The sequence below is a fragment of the Cavia porcellus genome, unplaced genomic scaffold (genome assembly GCF_034190915.1).
Source record: "Cavia porcellus strain 051 isolate PalLab524CR breed Dunkin Hartley unplaced genomic scaffold, mCavPor4.1 scaffold_6, whole genome shotgun sequence".
Taxonomy (NCBI): domain Eukaryota; kingdom Metazoa; phylum Chordata; class Mammalia; order Rodentia; family Caviidae; genus Cavia; species Cavia porcellus.
In genome coordinates, this window is record NW_026947489.1 from 95,611,471 (window position 1) to 95,627,418 (window position 15,948).

The 15,948-nt window shown below is 48.6% G+C and overlaps 1 protein-coding gene across 1 annotated transcript; it reads right to left on the bottom strand.

Moving 5' to 3' along the window:
• Window positions 1-774: 774 nt before the first annotated feature.
• Window positions 775-11,059, bottom strand: Ccdc43 (coiled-coil domain containing 43). Its single transcript, XM_003465738.5, has 5 exons — window positions 10,781-11,059; window positions 7,633-7,720; window positions 5,861-5,996; window positions 4,197-4,252; window positions 775-2,780 (listed from the first exon to the last, which is right to left on the bottom strand). The coding sequence occupies exons 1-5, from the start codon at window positions 10,982-10,984 to the stop codon at window positions 2,593-2,595; spliced, it is 672 nt and encodes a 223-aa protein (XP_003465786.2). The 5' UTR covers window positions 10,985-11,059; the 3' UTR covers window positions 775-2,592.
• Between the last annotated feature and the right edge of the window lie 4,889 nt (window positions 11,060-15,948).

Sequence of the window (15,948 nt, forward strand, 5' to 3'; positions counted from 1 at the left end):
ATATAAAGTTTGAGGGTTGGTTGGGAAAGTTAGGACTGAAATCTCAAGTTTGGCTTATAACTCAATTATTGTATTTCAATTTTTTTTTTGAGACAGGGTCTCACTATATAGTTCAGGTTGGCCTTGAACTCACTGTGGAGCCCAGGCTGGCCTGGAACTCCCAGTGAGCCACCTGCCTCAGGGTCTCACAAATGCTAGGATTACAGCCTGTGCCATGACACCCAGCCTAACCCTCAGTCTTCCCCCTGAAGATATGGCTGTTTGCAATACTGAACATTTCAGATGGAAAGGACTCACTGTCACCTGAGTGGGCGATCATACTCAAAGCCTAACAAGCCGACTCTGCTGAAGCACTAGTTTGAATGTACACTAACTGACATACGGAACAGTCCCAAAAGAATCAATTATTAACAAATCAAAATAAATACCCTTGAGAAGTGCATGGGTATCATTTGACTCCTTCAGAGACCAAGCTGAGAACCAAACCCCCAAAACAGGCTCTGATGCCACCACCTATTCCTATCACCCAGTAAAGAACTAAACCTCACTAGAAACTCAGGAGATTTCAAAGCAAATTTACTTACTTTCCAAAAAGCAAAACATTCTGTCTGTTCTCCTGCCCTCCACAGAATGAAATCTGAGAAAAACAATTTATGGATTCCAGGCAGAGGTTCTAGGGCTAATGAAACAAACGCATAAAGTAAAAACATTCTAAGTGACTGTCCACACAGACTTCATTTCCACAAGTACCTGGAAAGAATCAAACAGAAGACAGTGATTTAAATAGTTTATTTTTTTTTAAAAAAGATGATTTTTGCAATGCCATGGTTACTGGACTGTGAAGAGGCAATGTATCTTCTTTACTCATGCCTTTTAAAAAAACCTTCTGCACAAAGGTAAAGATCTTGTTAATCTTGCAGTGATATAAAACAGTTCAGCAAACTTTCAAGAGCTAAGTAGTAAATATTTTAGATTTTACAGATCACCTGTGATCTCACATGCTTTTTGTTTTTTTCCTGGAGTACTAGGGTCTGAACCCAGGAGCTCCGGATGGAGCTACACCCCTGGTCCTTCAAATTTTGAGACAGGGGTCTGCTGTGGCTAAATAACTAAGTTGCCCAGGCTGGGCTGAATCCTGTGACCCTCAGTTTCTTTTACAATCTTTAAAAAAATGTAAAAACTGTTTTTAGCTTGCACCATGCCATGAAAACCAGGCGCCATTGCGACCAGCTGCAGCTCTAGATGTTCCTGGGGAGGACAGTGAAAGGATGAGAAAATGAAGACAAAAGCTGAGGTCAGGTGGCACCCTCTCCTGACGGGAAAGCAGGGGGACTGCTCAGCCACTGTGGCATGTTTATTTATACACTCAAATGATGTCAGTTCCAAACCCGCTGCCTAGTAGCTTGTGTACCTGGCTGGCCTGGGTCCCTTGCCTTCTCCCAGCTGGAACAGCTTATTTACCGGGCTTGTCTTGGGCTCTCTGTTTTTAGGACTGGCCTTGCTTTAGCCCCACATGAACGACTGATCTCCAGCTTCAATGGCTCCCTACAAGGTGCCATGTTGGCTCTTGGGGAGTGGTCTGTTGAGCCCAGGGCCCTGTTGGCATCAGAAAGCTAAGGGCCTGGCCTGTGGCGGGCATGGCTGTGATCATGACCCTCAGGAGGAAGCCCTGCAGCCTCTGCCTCCCAGGCCCCAGCCCTCACTCCTCGCTGGACCAGCTGTGCTGTCCTACACAGCTCTGTGTCACCAAGGGGCCCAGTGTTCTTCCTATGAGGGTTTCCCAAACCAGGAATTAGCAGCCTCCATAGGCATGATTTAGGGCAAATCAGGAATAAAAGCTACTGGCACTCAAGGAGATTCATGATTATAAAAAGTTAATCTAGCTAACAGTGATATCCTTGCACATAGTACTGACTCTTCTAAAAGTCACTGTGCAGATGAGGAAAAATGTGTAACTGTCTCCATTCAGAGACTTTTTTTCTCCTGTAAACTGAAGCTTTTTCTTTGTACCAAGAATTGAACTCTGGACCCTGCGCTTACCAGGCAGGTACAGTGCTACTGATCTACATCCCCGGCTAAGCTGAAACATTCTTAGGAAACAGTCTCAGATCTATAACATTCCCTTATCAAACAGCTTGCTGCCACATACTATGAACTCAGGGTTCAGCAGGCTTCCTACCCCCACCAGGAGCTATAACATTTGGGGTAAACATCACCCCCTGAGCAGTGGACGCTCACACTGCACACTGCAGAGCAGAGGTCCAGGCTCCGCTCCTTTGGGATGAAACCTGACTCAACTTCCTGAATCCCGCTCTTTATGCATGGAAGACTCCCTTTTAGAAAGGAGCTACAGGAGCCTGGGACTTGAGTACTCAAATGTGAAGGCTGCTCCATGCCAGGTCTTTGGTAGAGAACATCAACTGCAATGTGACTGCCCAGACCACCGAACACACACCTGTCGTGACTGGGCGGACTGGGATTTTCCTTTGTGCCATGGAAACAGCAGTGGAAAACAAACCATCTGCCCAGGTGCTCAGTCTTCTTACACACACCCAGGCGCAAGTCCACCATGGCGAGCGGAGCTGCCCGAGGTTATCGTTTCCGCTCCCCTCTCTGTGTCCTTTTCCTCTCCTTTTCCTTGCGCTCCTGCTTGGCCAGTCTGTCCCTCTCCCTCTGGAGTTTGTCCTGCTCCTTCTTCCTTTGGGACTCATCCCGAAGTGAGTCCCGCTCCAGCTTCTGAGCACTGAGGACGTCTTCCAGGTTGGTGTTGCGGAACAGAGCTGAAGTGAGTTAAGGGATGAGATGCAGGTGGCAGAGGACCCAACTAGCATCGTCCTCACCCTGCTGTCCCTCACATGTCAGCCTTCTCTCAGTCTACAGAGAAACCCTAATGCCACCAGGATAGTCCTAAAACATCTTTCACTTTGTTTTGGTGTTTTGTTTGGTTGGTTTCTTTGAGATACAAAGTAATTTAACAGTTGTTGAAAATACCTAGCCAGGGCTAGGGATTTAGCTCAGCGGCATAAGTGCCTACCTTGCAAGTAGGCAGTTGTGAGTTCGATCCCTGGTACCGATAAAAAGGAAAAAGACCAAAAAAAATTGAAAAAAAAAAAAAAAACCTAGCCAAAAAAAAAAAAAAAAGCGGGGGGGGGGGCCCTGGGGATTTAGCTCAGCGGCATAAGCACCTGCTTTGCAAGCATGTGGTTGGAAGTTTGATCCCTGGTCCGATTAAAAAAAAAAAAAAAAAAGAAAAAGAAAAATACCTAGCCAAAAACTGTACTCACATCTATGTTTTGTTTCTTGAAAAATAAAAAACACAGGGTCTCACTATGTGTTCAGGCTGACCTCAAACTCAGTGATCCTGCTGCCTCAGCCTCCCAAGTGCTGGGTTTACCAGCATGAACCACCATGCCTGACTTCCATTTCTTACAATTTTAAAAAACAAGGCCTATTAATGCTCTTATCTTAAAACATGACTTTTGGGGCTGGGAATTTAGCTCAGCAGCATAAGTGCCTGCCTTGCAAGTGTGCAGTCATGAGTTCGATCCCTGGTACTGATAAAAACGGAAAAAAAAAAAAAAAAAAAACATGACTTTTTTCCTAATGCTTTTAAGGCTCAAAAGTAAGGCAAGTACCTAACACGCACCAACGCCGTAGTGTATCAAAAGTTAATGGCTGAGGGTCCCTGTGAGCATCTCTGTTTTCCACTTGGCATCCTGAGCTCCCAGCTGGATTTAGAAGCCTGTTGTCTCTGGGCAGGGGCTCAGGAAGTGAGTCTGTTGGGAGGGACCTTCCTCAGCCCAGATGTTTCGCTGTGTTATTTCCAGCTTAAAGTGTTCCGTCTCTGCACAGCACCAGGCCACCCAGATCCACACCCTGCCATACGTACTCTGGAGAGCCTCCCTCCTAATCAGCCCTGCTTAGAGCCCAGGACTCGCTTGGCCAGGAAGCGCTTCTGCAGTGATGCCAGCTTCACAGAGCACTGTGTGATAAAAAGCAGCTGGCTGCAGCATGCATGCTGGAAGTGGCTGCCACTGTCTCAAGCTGACAACCTGGGCCATTGAGGGTGGGCTCCTGGTGCTGATTTGACAGAAGTTCCTGAAGATAAAGGGAGTATGGCAGTGATGGCAGAATAAAAGATGACCCCCAGCAGGCTCTTCAGAGACACGGGGAGTTAGACAAAGAGAGAAGGATACATTTGTCAGAACTGGCATTCATTCCAGCACCCAAATCATTGTTCTCATCTGGTTCAGTGACCAATGTTAAGGAAAAATCAGAAAACAAAGGCCTGTACAAACCAACTCAGCATCATAAACCTGCACCAGACAGCTGGACCCGGAAAAGCAGGCTGCACCCAGGGTGGGCCCCTGTTAAGGCGTGATGGCAAAGTTGGCTGAATCACACACCTGTGTTCCCAGTACTCGGGAGGCTGAGGCAGGAGGATTACTGGTAGTCTTGAGGCCAGCCTGCACTATATGGTGGTTTCAAAAAAAAGAAAAAGACCCAAATATAACAAGAGTTCTATAAACCCTCTCCTAGAGGCTGATAAGCAATTCAAATTGTTCTGGGTGACTGCCACCTCAGCACAGCAGACACCCTCACCAGCAGGTCCAGTAGGACTGTTCCCGGGAACATGCTTTCCTGAACCCTAAACTCTTCAGCCAGAAACACAGCAAAAGAAGCCCAGAAACCTGAGTTTCCAATGTCCTCCAGGAGCACTGGTGCTTTACCAAGTTCTTTTCTTCCCAAGGAACTGACATTTTGTCCTGAGGGCCACAGTGCTGCCAACCCTGGCAAGAAAGTCACAAAACTCGGAATGGGAACAGCCAGAGGCCCCTGGAAACTCTTCCCACAGTGCCTCAGTGACACTGCTGTTTCTAGGATGACAGCCTGCACAAGGCATTCACCCCGTGAGTGCATTTTGGAAGCTGGCCATGCCCTCTGATGCTCTGCCCACAGGTGCCAGCCACGTGGACTTTCCAACACGTGCTGTCTGGAGAGTCCCCACTCAGATTCCTGATTTATTCAGCTGTTGCTTGAGCCTTCACCTCTACCTCTGACTGCAATCTATGATCACACTGGAAAAAGTCCTGTGACACGGCTCCTAGCTCAGCATGACCCTCACAATGCCCGGCATCTGTTTCTGAGCTGCCATCCACGTCCTGATGCCTCCGATTTCTTAGTGCCCCAGTTTGCTCAGGACACAATGCCAGACTCAGAGGTAACTTGCAAAGCATACTATCAGGACACAATGCCAGACTCAGAGGTAACTTGCAAAACATACGCCATTAAGGCACAATTTGTTTTACACTGAAGTTTTCAGGAATGCACAGAGAGCGTGCTAAAAATGAACCCCAGACTCAGGGTTCAGCTCAGGAGCAGTGCAAGTGCTTAGCATGTGCAAGCCCTGGGCTCCATCTCTAGCACCAAAACGTGTGCAGGTATAGGTTAGTGGCTATGAGTGTGTGTACATGGAAGTGTGTCTGTGTGGGAGCTTGTATGTGTGTGCACGTGAGCGAGTATGAACATGTCTCCATGAATGTTTGTGAGCACGCAGATGTATGAGTGCGTGGGTGTGAGCGTGCCTGCATGTGTGTAAGCGACCAGCTCAGCTCTCCAGATCGGGGCTCACAGCACACAGGGCCACCAAGAGTTGCTATGTTTTTTTGTTTTTTTTGGTACCAGAGATGGAATCCTCATCCCTTATTTTTTAAGGCAGTGTCGTACTGAGTCACTAAGTGGCCCAGGCTGGCCTTGAACGTGCTATTTTTTTGTTTGCGGCACCACACCTGGCTTAGCTCACTGTTATCATAGAGGCAGAAACAGGAAATAAAGATCACTGAGCCACAGGCAAGGATATTCCTCCTCGTCAGTCACCTCCGCGTACTGCGCCAGCAGGGCTGCCTTCCTCTGCCGCTGCTCCTCCGTCACCACCCGAGGCTTCACTACGATCTGCGCCTGCTTCTCGATCAGTGTGGCAATGGCCTGGACCTCATCTGGGAAGGGCACAAGAAGGGACAGGGCAGTTACGCGGGAGGAAGGCACTCATGCCCCATACCTGCTGCCTCCAGAGCCATCAGCGGCAGCTGCCTCAGGCCAGGAGTATCAGGAGCAGGCAGCAGGCCTCAACCGTCTTCAGCCCAAGTGGACACCAATCCACTGGTTCACATCAACATGCTGCTGCTGAGAGAAAAGGATTGGGACGCACCCGTATGGCAACCAAGGCAGGCTGCTCCCAGTCGAGTTTATTGTCATGCCAAGTATTCTGCCTAGTGTGGTGGTGCAGGCCTGTAATCCCAGTATTTACAAGGCTGAGGCAGGAGGATCACAAGTTTGAAAATTGGGTTACATAACAAGATCTTGCCACAAGAAGAAAAAAAAAACAAAAAAACACTGTAGCTGAGGATTAAGCTCAGTGGCATAAGCGCCTGCCTGGTAGGCGTGAGGTTGTGAGTTTGATCCCTACTACCAGAAAAAAAGCCAAAAATGTAAAAAATATAATAAAATATGGTCAATTATGAAGTTTTCCACGCTCAGGAGGGGTAGAAAGCAGCATTTCTCACAACTGTCCACACAGGAGGGCTGCCTGCCTCAGAAAGCACCACTGCCTGGCCCTGTCCAGCACACCCGGGACGCCAGTGCAGCAGACCACTGCATCAAGTGGTTTCCAAGTTTGAGTTTCATGATTTGCATTTTCTCCACTCACTTAACCATCCTAACACTGAATACATGAGGCCATTCCTTTCCGCACAAACTAGGGTGAAAAGCATAGCCGAAGCAAGCACAATACTAGCCTCAATCTGTTAGAAAATAACATGAGAAAGGTGAGAGGTGAGAAAGATACTGCCGCCCGAGCCCACAACGCTGAGATGCAAAGGACCCTAGAAAGATGAAAAAGCCAAATGTAAAGCCATGGCTGTCCGCACCTGTATTCCCAGCTGCTCAGGGGGCTGAGGGAGGAGAACTAAAAGTTCAAGGCCAATCTAGGCAATTTAGCAAGACCCTACCTCAAAAGTGAAAAAGGCCTGAGGAGATAGGTCAGCGCTCCATGAGTTCAATTCCCAGTAACCCCCTAACCTCCTACAGAGAGAAAGACAGGGAAATAGAGGGAGAGGACCAACCCAACCAACCAGTGAAGATCACTGTAGCCAGGCTGATAAGGTAAAATGGAAAAGGGGAAAGGAAATCATTGTTCAGTAAAAAGTTAAAGCCAGGGCTGGGGATTTAGCTCAGTAGCATAAGCATCTGCTTTGCAAGCAGGCGGTTGTGAGTTCGATCCCTGGTACCGATAAAAATGAAAAAGACAAAAAAAAAAAAAAAGTTAAAGCCACCTGCAACTCCAGGTCCCTGGGAGACTGAGGCTGGAGGATCATAAATTCAAGCACAGCTTAGGCAATTTAACAAGCTGGTGAGACCCTGCCTTTAAAGAAAACATACACAGTAGGCTGGAGACATGGCTTGGTATGAACAGCCGGAGTCTGACTCCAGGGAGGGCAGGCAGCACACAGAGCACACTGCTGGTGGACACCTTCGGGGCACTAGGGTTCCAAGGAGGCTGTGAGAGTCTCTCTGGCGAGCGGCACAAAGGCTCCTGCAAAGCGCCCTAGGATGACATACAAAGGCCAACGCTACCTTCTTTCTTCACTTCGGGGACAACATTCTGAGATTCTGACCACCGCTCCACAATCTCTTTGCAGACGGTGAGGAGGGAGTCTTCTTCCTGGTAGAAAAAGTAGACCAATGAGTACCCTAAGGGCTGCAGAAAGCTTCGGCCACTGCAAGGGCTGCAGGATCAACGTGCTCCGAAGGGGAGAAACCCAGGAGGGTCCGGGCAGCGGGCTAGAGCAGGCCTAGGCCGGCTACTGCAGTGTCGGACACCTGGGAACTCATGGCCACACCAAAAGATACAGGAAGACCCCATCTCAAAGAGCAGGTAGATAAATGTGTGTATGTTGTATTTTTAACTGACAACAACTGTAAATAACTGTGGGGTACAATGTAATGTTTTGATGTTTCTACTATAGATTAATTACATCAAGGTAATTAACAGGTTTACCTCAGATACTGGTTTTCTGTGTGAAAACACCTGAAATCTATTTCCTAGCAATTCTGAAATATACAACACACCATTTATTACAGTCGCCACTCGAGCACAGGTTTCTGAGTCTCCTTTCTCTGCTCCCTGGGCTTTTACCCTCTGACCAGCATCTCCCGTTTTCCCTTCCTCGCCTTGCCAGGTTCTTACTTCTGTTGCAAAACATTCATCACCTCAGTCAAAACTCGTCCCCTGAACTCTTTCTCGGCTGACACAGAACATTCTCCAGGGTTTATCAGCTTTCGAGCTACAGCAAGCCCAAGACTGCAGGCCCCACCCTGGGGGTGAACTGGCAGAGGGGCTCACCCGTCACCAGCAACCCTGCCACCTCCCCTTCCTGTTCCATGCTGGCTGTGCTGTCAGACACACCAGGGTCTGGGCCAGGACTGTGAGTGAGTTTCTTAACTTTCTGACCTTTCCTGGTACCAGCTCCTGACCACACACCACATTTTTGAAACTTACTTGAATTCTTGCTAACAAACTTGGTAATTTCTAACATTTAATCTCAGCCCAATCTGGCAACTGATTTGACTGTGCTGTTTTTCCTAGAATGAATTTATTATAATGTCAGGGGCAGGAATCATGGCACACACCTGCAATCCCAGCACTAGAAGCTGAAGAAGGTGGATCTTGTGAGTTTCAGGCCAGCCTGGCTACACAGCCAGAGCCTGACTCAGAAAAATAAAAAAAACTTTAGGGACCTCTGACATACACGTGTCCAGACACGCTGACAGAAAGCAACACTTCGGCCAGACATGGTAACATACGCCTGTAATCCCAGCACTTGGTAGGCTGAGGCATGAGGATTGCCATACTTTGACTTCAGCCTGAGACCCTGTCTCAAAAAAACAAAAAACAGCACTTTCAATTATGTGTTCAACATACATACATTCCCTGGCCCTTTTATTCCTCAGCTATTTCATGTTCAGGAGCCCTGCTTCACCGTATGATTCCTGCCCAATTCCTCCCAGTCAGTTTTCAGGCAGGAAGATGAGGAAAGCTATGAGAAAATCAAACATGGCACACGAATAGGACCAGGTGTAAGGGACCCTCAAAGAGGACTCTATCTTCTGCAGCTTATGCTCCAATACACAGACATAAGGTACTACATTTTTTCTAGATTACCGCCTCTTCTCTCAAGAGTGTGTTAGCAGCACAAAGCAGAAACCGTTTCCCCTTATGAACAGACACACAGCTCCAAATGAGGCCATGAAAAGCACTGGCTAAGAGAATGACACCCAGAAGTACATAAGGTATTTTAACAAGCTCCTCATGCAGTCTTGAGAAAGTTCCCAGCTGGAAGCAAAATTCAAGGGCCAGGCACAGTGGAGCACACCTGTAATTCCAGTTACTTGGGATGCTGAGACAGAAAATCAAAGTTGGAGGCCAGTCTGGGCAACTTAGTGAGACTCTGTCCCAAAATAAAATCTAACAAGGGCGTGGAACGTTAGCTCAGTGGTAGAACAGGTACATGAAGCCTTGCCAGAGAAAAATAAAAAATACTTAAGTTCCTTGTCTCCTGTTCCTTACCCTATAATATGCAATGTCAGGGTCTAAGAGATTTTATCGCATTGCGCTGAACTGCTGCCCAACTCCTAAGCTGCTGTTCGATCTCAACGCAACAAGTTGAGGCTCGAAGGGCTGTTGCCAGAGGGACCTGGGGCAGCTGCCTGGAATCAACCACTTCAGTCACGTGCCCATGAACTGCACTTCCGGTGTGATTTTTCTTTTTTTTCCTAGTATGCCCCCTACTGTCACAGAATACTTTTGGATTTGAAACAATTTCCTACTTTCTACAAAGTAGTATGTGAGTGTTTACATCTATACAGTATTCCTAATATCCTCTGATTCTCCATTCATTGTGACAGATGCCAAAGGATAAAGCTTTTGCCGGACTGGTATTTTCACAGTAGCAGTCAAGTTTCTAAGATCTCTAAACCGCAAACGCAAAGACAACCCTAGTTTCTACAGCAGTTAGCAGCAATTGAAGAAAATTTACCTTTGAACTCATATTTAAAAGGGAAGAGTCTGCGAGACGCCACAGACCAGCACATAGAACCACGGTACCTCATCCACCTGCGCTGGAGCGGGGCGTGAGGAATGTGGCACCGGCCATCCGGCTGCAAGACTGCGCATCTGGATCCCTTCCTACGTAAACAAAGTTTAAAACTACGCGTTTGTGAACTGGTGAATCTGCTATGAGGCCAGCCAGCAAATTTTTTCTCTCTGATCTCTCACCACCAACAATCACCGAAGGCCCGAAGCCTAACGCGGCTGTCGATTCCGCCTGTCCCGAAGAGACCTCGGCCACCCGCTCCTTTTTTGGACTCCCACTTGAGACGGGACTTCCTCCCGGCCGCTGCAAGGCCAGCCCCAGACGCTGCCTCCCAGCGGGCAGTCAGCCAGAGCGCTTTGCTCCCCGCGCTGAACACTAAGATCGAGGGCAACAGGCCCGGTTTTGAGGACGCCCGCTCACACTACCCCGAACCCCAGCCCACATGGGTCTTCAGAGGGCGCCGAGCGCCCCTCGGGTTCGTGACCTTCCGGCGTCAAGCCCGGCAGGGAAGCGGGACCTTCCCCGCGGCCCCGAGCTCAGGCCGGCTGCGTGTTCTCCTAGTAGGGCCCATGGACCTCCGTGACCCCAAGCAAAGGGGAGCCACGTGCCGAGCGGGGTCCGCCTCTCACCAGGAAAGCAGAAAGGATGCACTGCAGAGTGTCCAGCTTCTCTTCCTCCTCCTCCTCTTGCAGGACGCCGAGGATATAGGCGCCATACACCGCTCGATCCAATCCTAGAGCCTCCAAACGCCCATCCAGCCAGGACCCGAAACCCCCGCCGCCGCCATCGCCAGGGGAGGGGAAAGCCGCGGCCGCCTCGCTGGGCGCCGCCATCTTGGGGCCGGGGTCCTGCTCACCCCCTAGGCGCCCACGGCACTGCCGGACGGCCGCACAGTGGACCAGTGCGCATGCTCCGGCGAAGCCCCACCCATTGGGCGGTGCTAGGTCACGTGGCGGCGCAGGCAGGGGCGCGGCCACACCGGCCCTTTACAAGTGTTCTGCGCTGGTTTAGCTCGCTGGGCTTTTCCCGGCGGGCGGCGGGCGGCGGGCGGCGGGCGGCGGGCGGCGGGCGGCGGGCGGCGGGCGGCGGGCGGCGGGCGGCGGGCGGCGGGCGGCGAAGCCTTCCTAATTGGAGCGCGACCTTGCGGCCGAGCCCTGCAAACCAACGTGGCCGTCCGCAGGCTGCACCACAGGGCCGGCAGCCCGGGGAGCGGGGCGGGGTGCCCAGGAGATGCCCGGTTTGCCAGCGCCTGGGCTCTCCATGCGGCGCAGGCACACGTGTCGGAGTTAGGGCCGCTGTGCCCCGGCTTCTGCGTGCGACTGAGCCAGAGTGCAAGCCCCAGAAGCTGGGCTAGCCTTCACGTCCTCAAATGACCCTTTTTCCATTTAACTTTCTGACAGGCCCCTGACCAGGACTCTGCACGTGCTACTCGCACTGCGGTAGACCTTGCAGAGGACTCTTGTTTCTGTTTTTGCAGTGCGGGGCATGGAACCCACAGTCCCCTACGTGCTAGGCAAGTGCTCTAGCACTGAGCTACAGCCCTAGACTATTTTTTTCTTTTGATAACAGAGTCTAAATTGCCCAGGGTGGCGTCTAACTTGTGATCTTCCTGTCTCAGCCTGCCGAGTAGCTGGGATTACAGACATGCACCAGTGTACTCAGCTGACAAAAGATTTTCTAAGGTATCAACAGACTTTACAAACTGAGTGAAGGCTCTCCACACTAAACTTTTAAGAGCATCCTCCTTGGCTAGCTTAGTACTAAAGTAACAGTTGACTTGAGTTTTAAAAAATTCATGTTAGGCTGGGGGTGGTGGTGCACACCTGTAATCCCAGCACTTGGGAGGTTGAGGCAGGAGGATGGCCTGGGCTACATGATCAGTCTGAACTACGTAGTAAGACTGTGTCTCAAAAAACAATAACAAAAAGAAAATTCTTGTGAAACAGATTCATGCATATGGCAAATGACAAGTTTACAGAAAAAATCTGAATGCCTTCATACACTATAACAAGCTACTCTGAGGTTTAGAAAATGTCAAAGTCCTGTAGGATTTTAAAAAGGTTCTTAAAAAAAAAAGATTCTTAATGACGTTAATAGTCTTTTAAATGTACTGATTAAATTTGCAAGGATGTACCATTTCTCCTCAGGTTGGAAGGCCTCCTGGCAGGCCTGGCACAGCTCGGGTGAAAGGAAGTTGCTGTTGAAGCCCAGGGTGGGCAGAGAAAGTCTGCAGCTCATTGTGGCAGCCTAGGAGCAGGTGGAAAGGCCCCGAGTACAGGGGTAGCGAGTGGATTGGCTCAGCTTTCATAGGATTGTGTCTGGCTTTGCTCCTCCAGGCAATTCTTATGAAACCACTATTGTATGCCAAAGGATAAGGACATGCGCTATCGAGATGCTTTCTGTGATGAGAGGACAGAAACAGTCTCCATTCTCCATTCTCTTTGGTTCCCAAAGCCAGTGTTGTGTGGCTAGAAAATGAACACTGGACCTGTGGCTCAGAGGTCCCATGTGCATACACACAAAGCAAAACCACTACTTCCTTTACCTGCCTGTGGCATGTGCCTGTAGTCCCCTCACCTGGAAGGTTGAGCCTAGGGAACATCTCTCTCATACACACACACACATGCACACACACACACAATTCATACACATAAGCTTTGTATATACCGCTATGCAGCAAATTCAGGAAATATTTAAAGTTCAGAAGAATGGGCAGTGTTTGCTGCCAGTGTGGTCTGGAAAGAGGTTGGAATAAGGTGAGTGTCCACGCTGGACACTGTCCTTGAAGAGGAGATGGGCTGACACTGAGCCGATCCACTCACTACCCCTGCACTCAGGGCCTTGCCACCTGCTCCTATTTGTGAGCTATTTGTTACCTTGAATCTTTTAAGAAATAAAAGCTCAGCGGCATAAGCTCCTGCCTTGCAAGCAGACAGTCATGAGTTCAATCCCTGGTACCGATAAAAAGGAAAAAGACAAAAAAAAATAAAAGCTAGACTGGGAATGTAGCACAGCAGCGAAAGCGCCTCCCTGGCAAGTGTGAGGTTGTGAGTTTGATCCCCAGGACCAAAAAACAAAATAAAAGGAAGAAAGGAAGAAAACCTATTTGGGGGCTGGGGCTAGAGTTCAGTAAGAGACCGTGTATTCAGCGCAGCCCCAGGTGCAATCCCAAGCCCTGGAACAAAAAAGAAATAAAAAGTGTTTAAAACCCCCCTCCTGAGCCCTTCTAGAGGGAGAACCACCAGTGTCTCCTGAGATCTGCGCCATGTTGGAACTTAGGATGCTGGGAAACCAAGGAAGCAGTTCCCCTCCCTGGTAAGTGGCTGTGGTGTGGCAGACTGCAGCCCTTCCACGGGGAGAACCACCAGTGTCTTCTGAGAGCCACACCATGTTGGAACTTAGGGCACTGGGAAACCAAGCAACCAGCATGCCTCCCTGCTAAGCAATAGTGAATCTATTGGTGCATGGCCTAGAGTCAAACATCCCCCTTTCTCCTGTCCCCTTGTTAGCAAATGGGAACCAGAAATCTGAGCATCTCCTGGGAGGTTGACCATAGCAAATAAGGGGGATTTCCTTCTACCATCGCTTTGAAGGCAAATTATATTACTGTTTTGCTTTATTCTGATTAATGGTACTGCTCTATTCAATAATTGTTTTTACAAGTTCTATAATGTTCTGTATTTCATTTTATTTTTATATATATGATTGAAAGAACAACTATTGTAAAGATAATGAAATATACTGTGATGCATATTACTGTTATCCCGGTAACCTGCTGTGAAGTTCTGTACCAATTTCACTACACGGTCTCAGTTGGCTTTATTCTGTTTTGTTCTGTTGTTTTTTACTACTTTCAAAAAAAAAAAAAAAAAAACCCTGAAAACCCTCCTCCCGTACCCCTGAATTGGGTGTAGCCCTTCTTGGGTGGCTCTGTAAACACAGGGCCAGCAGTGAACATGACTTTGCACCTGTATGTGAGCACTGGTGCACGCTGCCCTGCTGTGATTCTCACCCTAATTTCCCTCCCTTGAACAGTGTTAATGCTCCCACCTAAACCCGTGTGGATGCATGTAACCCTTGCCTGGTGCAGACACCCTGTGCAGTGTTTCACAGCCTGACCACGCCTGGTTAGTCTCTGACAGAGCTGCTCTCCATAGTCCAGGCTGGCCTGGCCCTTGCCACAGCCTTGCTGCCTCAGCCTGCCAGTGCTGGGACTTAAGTGGACACCACCACGCCCGCTAGTTGATCTGTTCTTGTGTTACGAACATGTGGGTTGATTCCCAGTTTTCCCAACAGTGCTTCAGTTCATATCTTTGTATTTCTCCTTGCCTACCTGTAAGAAATTATCTAGGCCAGTGAGCATCAAACGTACTTTTGCCGCATATTCTTACACTAAAATACTGGCATCAGGCATTGCTAATGTATGAAGATGTAGTTTTCTACACATTGTTTATACGCACTGCTACACCAAAATAGTATGTTCATCGTAAATATACAAAAAAAAAAAGGAAAAGTAACTACAAAAAAGTTGATTTAAAAGTGATGTAAAGCTGACTGCTGACCCGTAATCCCAGTACTCATAGGCTGGGGCAGGATTGCTGTAAGTTTGAGATCCCCTGGGCTACACCAAGACCTTGTCTCAAAAAAAAAAAAGCAGAGGGTGGGAACGTGGCTCAGGTGGGCACCTGCCTCCCTGAGTGTGGGAGACAACTCCAGTGATTCTCTCTGAATCCAAAACAATTACTGTGACTTTGATTACTTGGAGACTGATTTCCTTATACTGATATGTAAAAGACTGGCTAGGGTATTTCCTTCTCTCTTCAATTGGCTTTAAGCATTACAAGTAAGGCTAGCCAAGGTGCTAATATGCAAAATCTATAGCCATTAGACAGTCCTGTTTCCTCACATGGTGCTCTCCACATACAGGATTGAGCTGGTGAGATGTTACAGCAAACAGCTCAAGGAATGTCAACGGGGTAGGAGCCTAAAGATAAGAGGCTGTGACTCCCCAGGGCACAAGAGTTTGCATATTACAAACCACAGCCTCCCAAAATAATTCCACTATTACCTTAATTGGGTTATGTAAATTGATTCTTCTGCATATCTTTATCTCTCTCTCTCTTATTTTTTTTTGGTCTTTTTCGTTTTTATCAGTACCAGGGATCGAACTCACAACTTCCTGCTTGCAAGGCAGGTGCTTATGCAGCTGAGCTAAATCCCCAGTCCCCTGCATATCTTTATCTCTGCAAATTACAGAGCTGCCATTCTTGCACCTAGCCAGCCAGCTCAAGTTATTCAGTAACACACCCCCCACACACATCCTGACTATCACTCATCCCTGAGCTACCTCCCCTTTTTTCACAAGAGAATAAATGCTGGGAGAGGCCTAGGAACAAGGCCTTTGTCCAGATGTCCTCACGGGAAATGGATTTAGGACCCCTTGGCTGCCCTTAACTTGGAATATGCTTTCTCGCCATGGATTGCACTGGTGATGGTAGATTGGAATTGATCAGCTGGGATTGCAAAAACATCTCAATGGGATTACAAATATAACTTTTTGGATTGTGAGGAAGACTAGAAAGACTACAATACTCGGGTGACTGAACTCTATTTTTGGGTTTACAATACCGGAGCACAAGCCCCGGGGTGCCCTGCCTAACACCATGGAAAGAGAGAAGCTGAAATGAATGCTGTTCCAGACATTTACTCACTGGTCATGCACACAAAGTCCTAGGAAAAACCCAGCATGGAAGATGGTGCTTAACGTGGGCAAGGTGACGCCTGCCCTCCCCAAGCC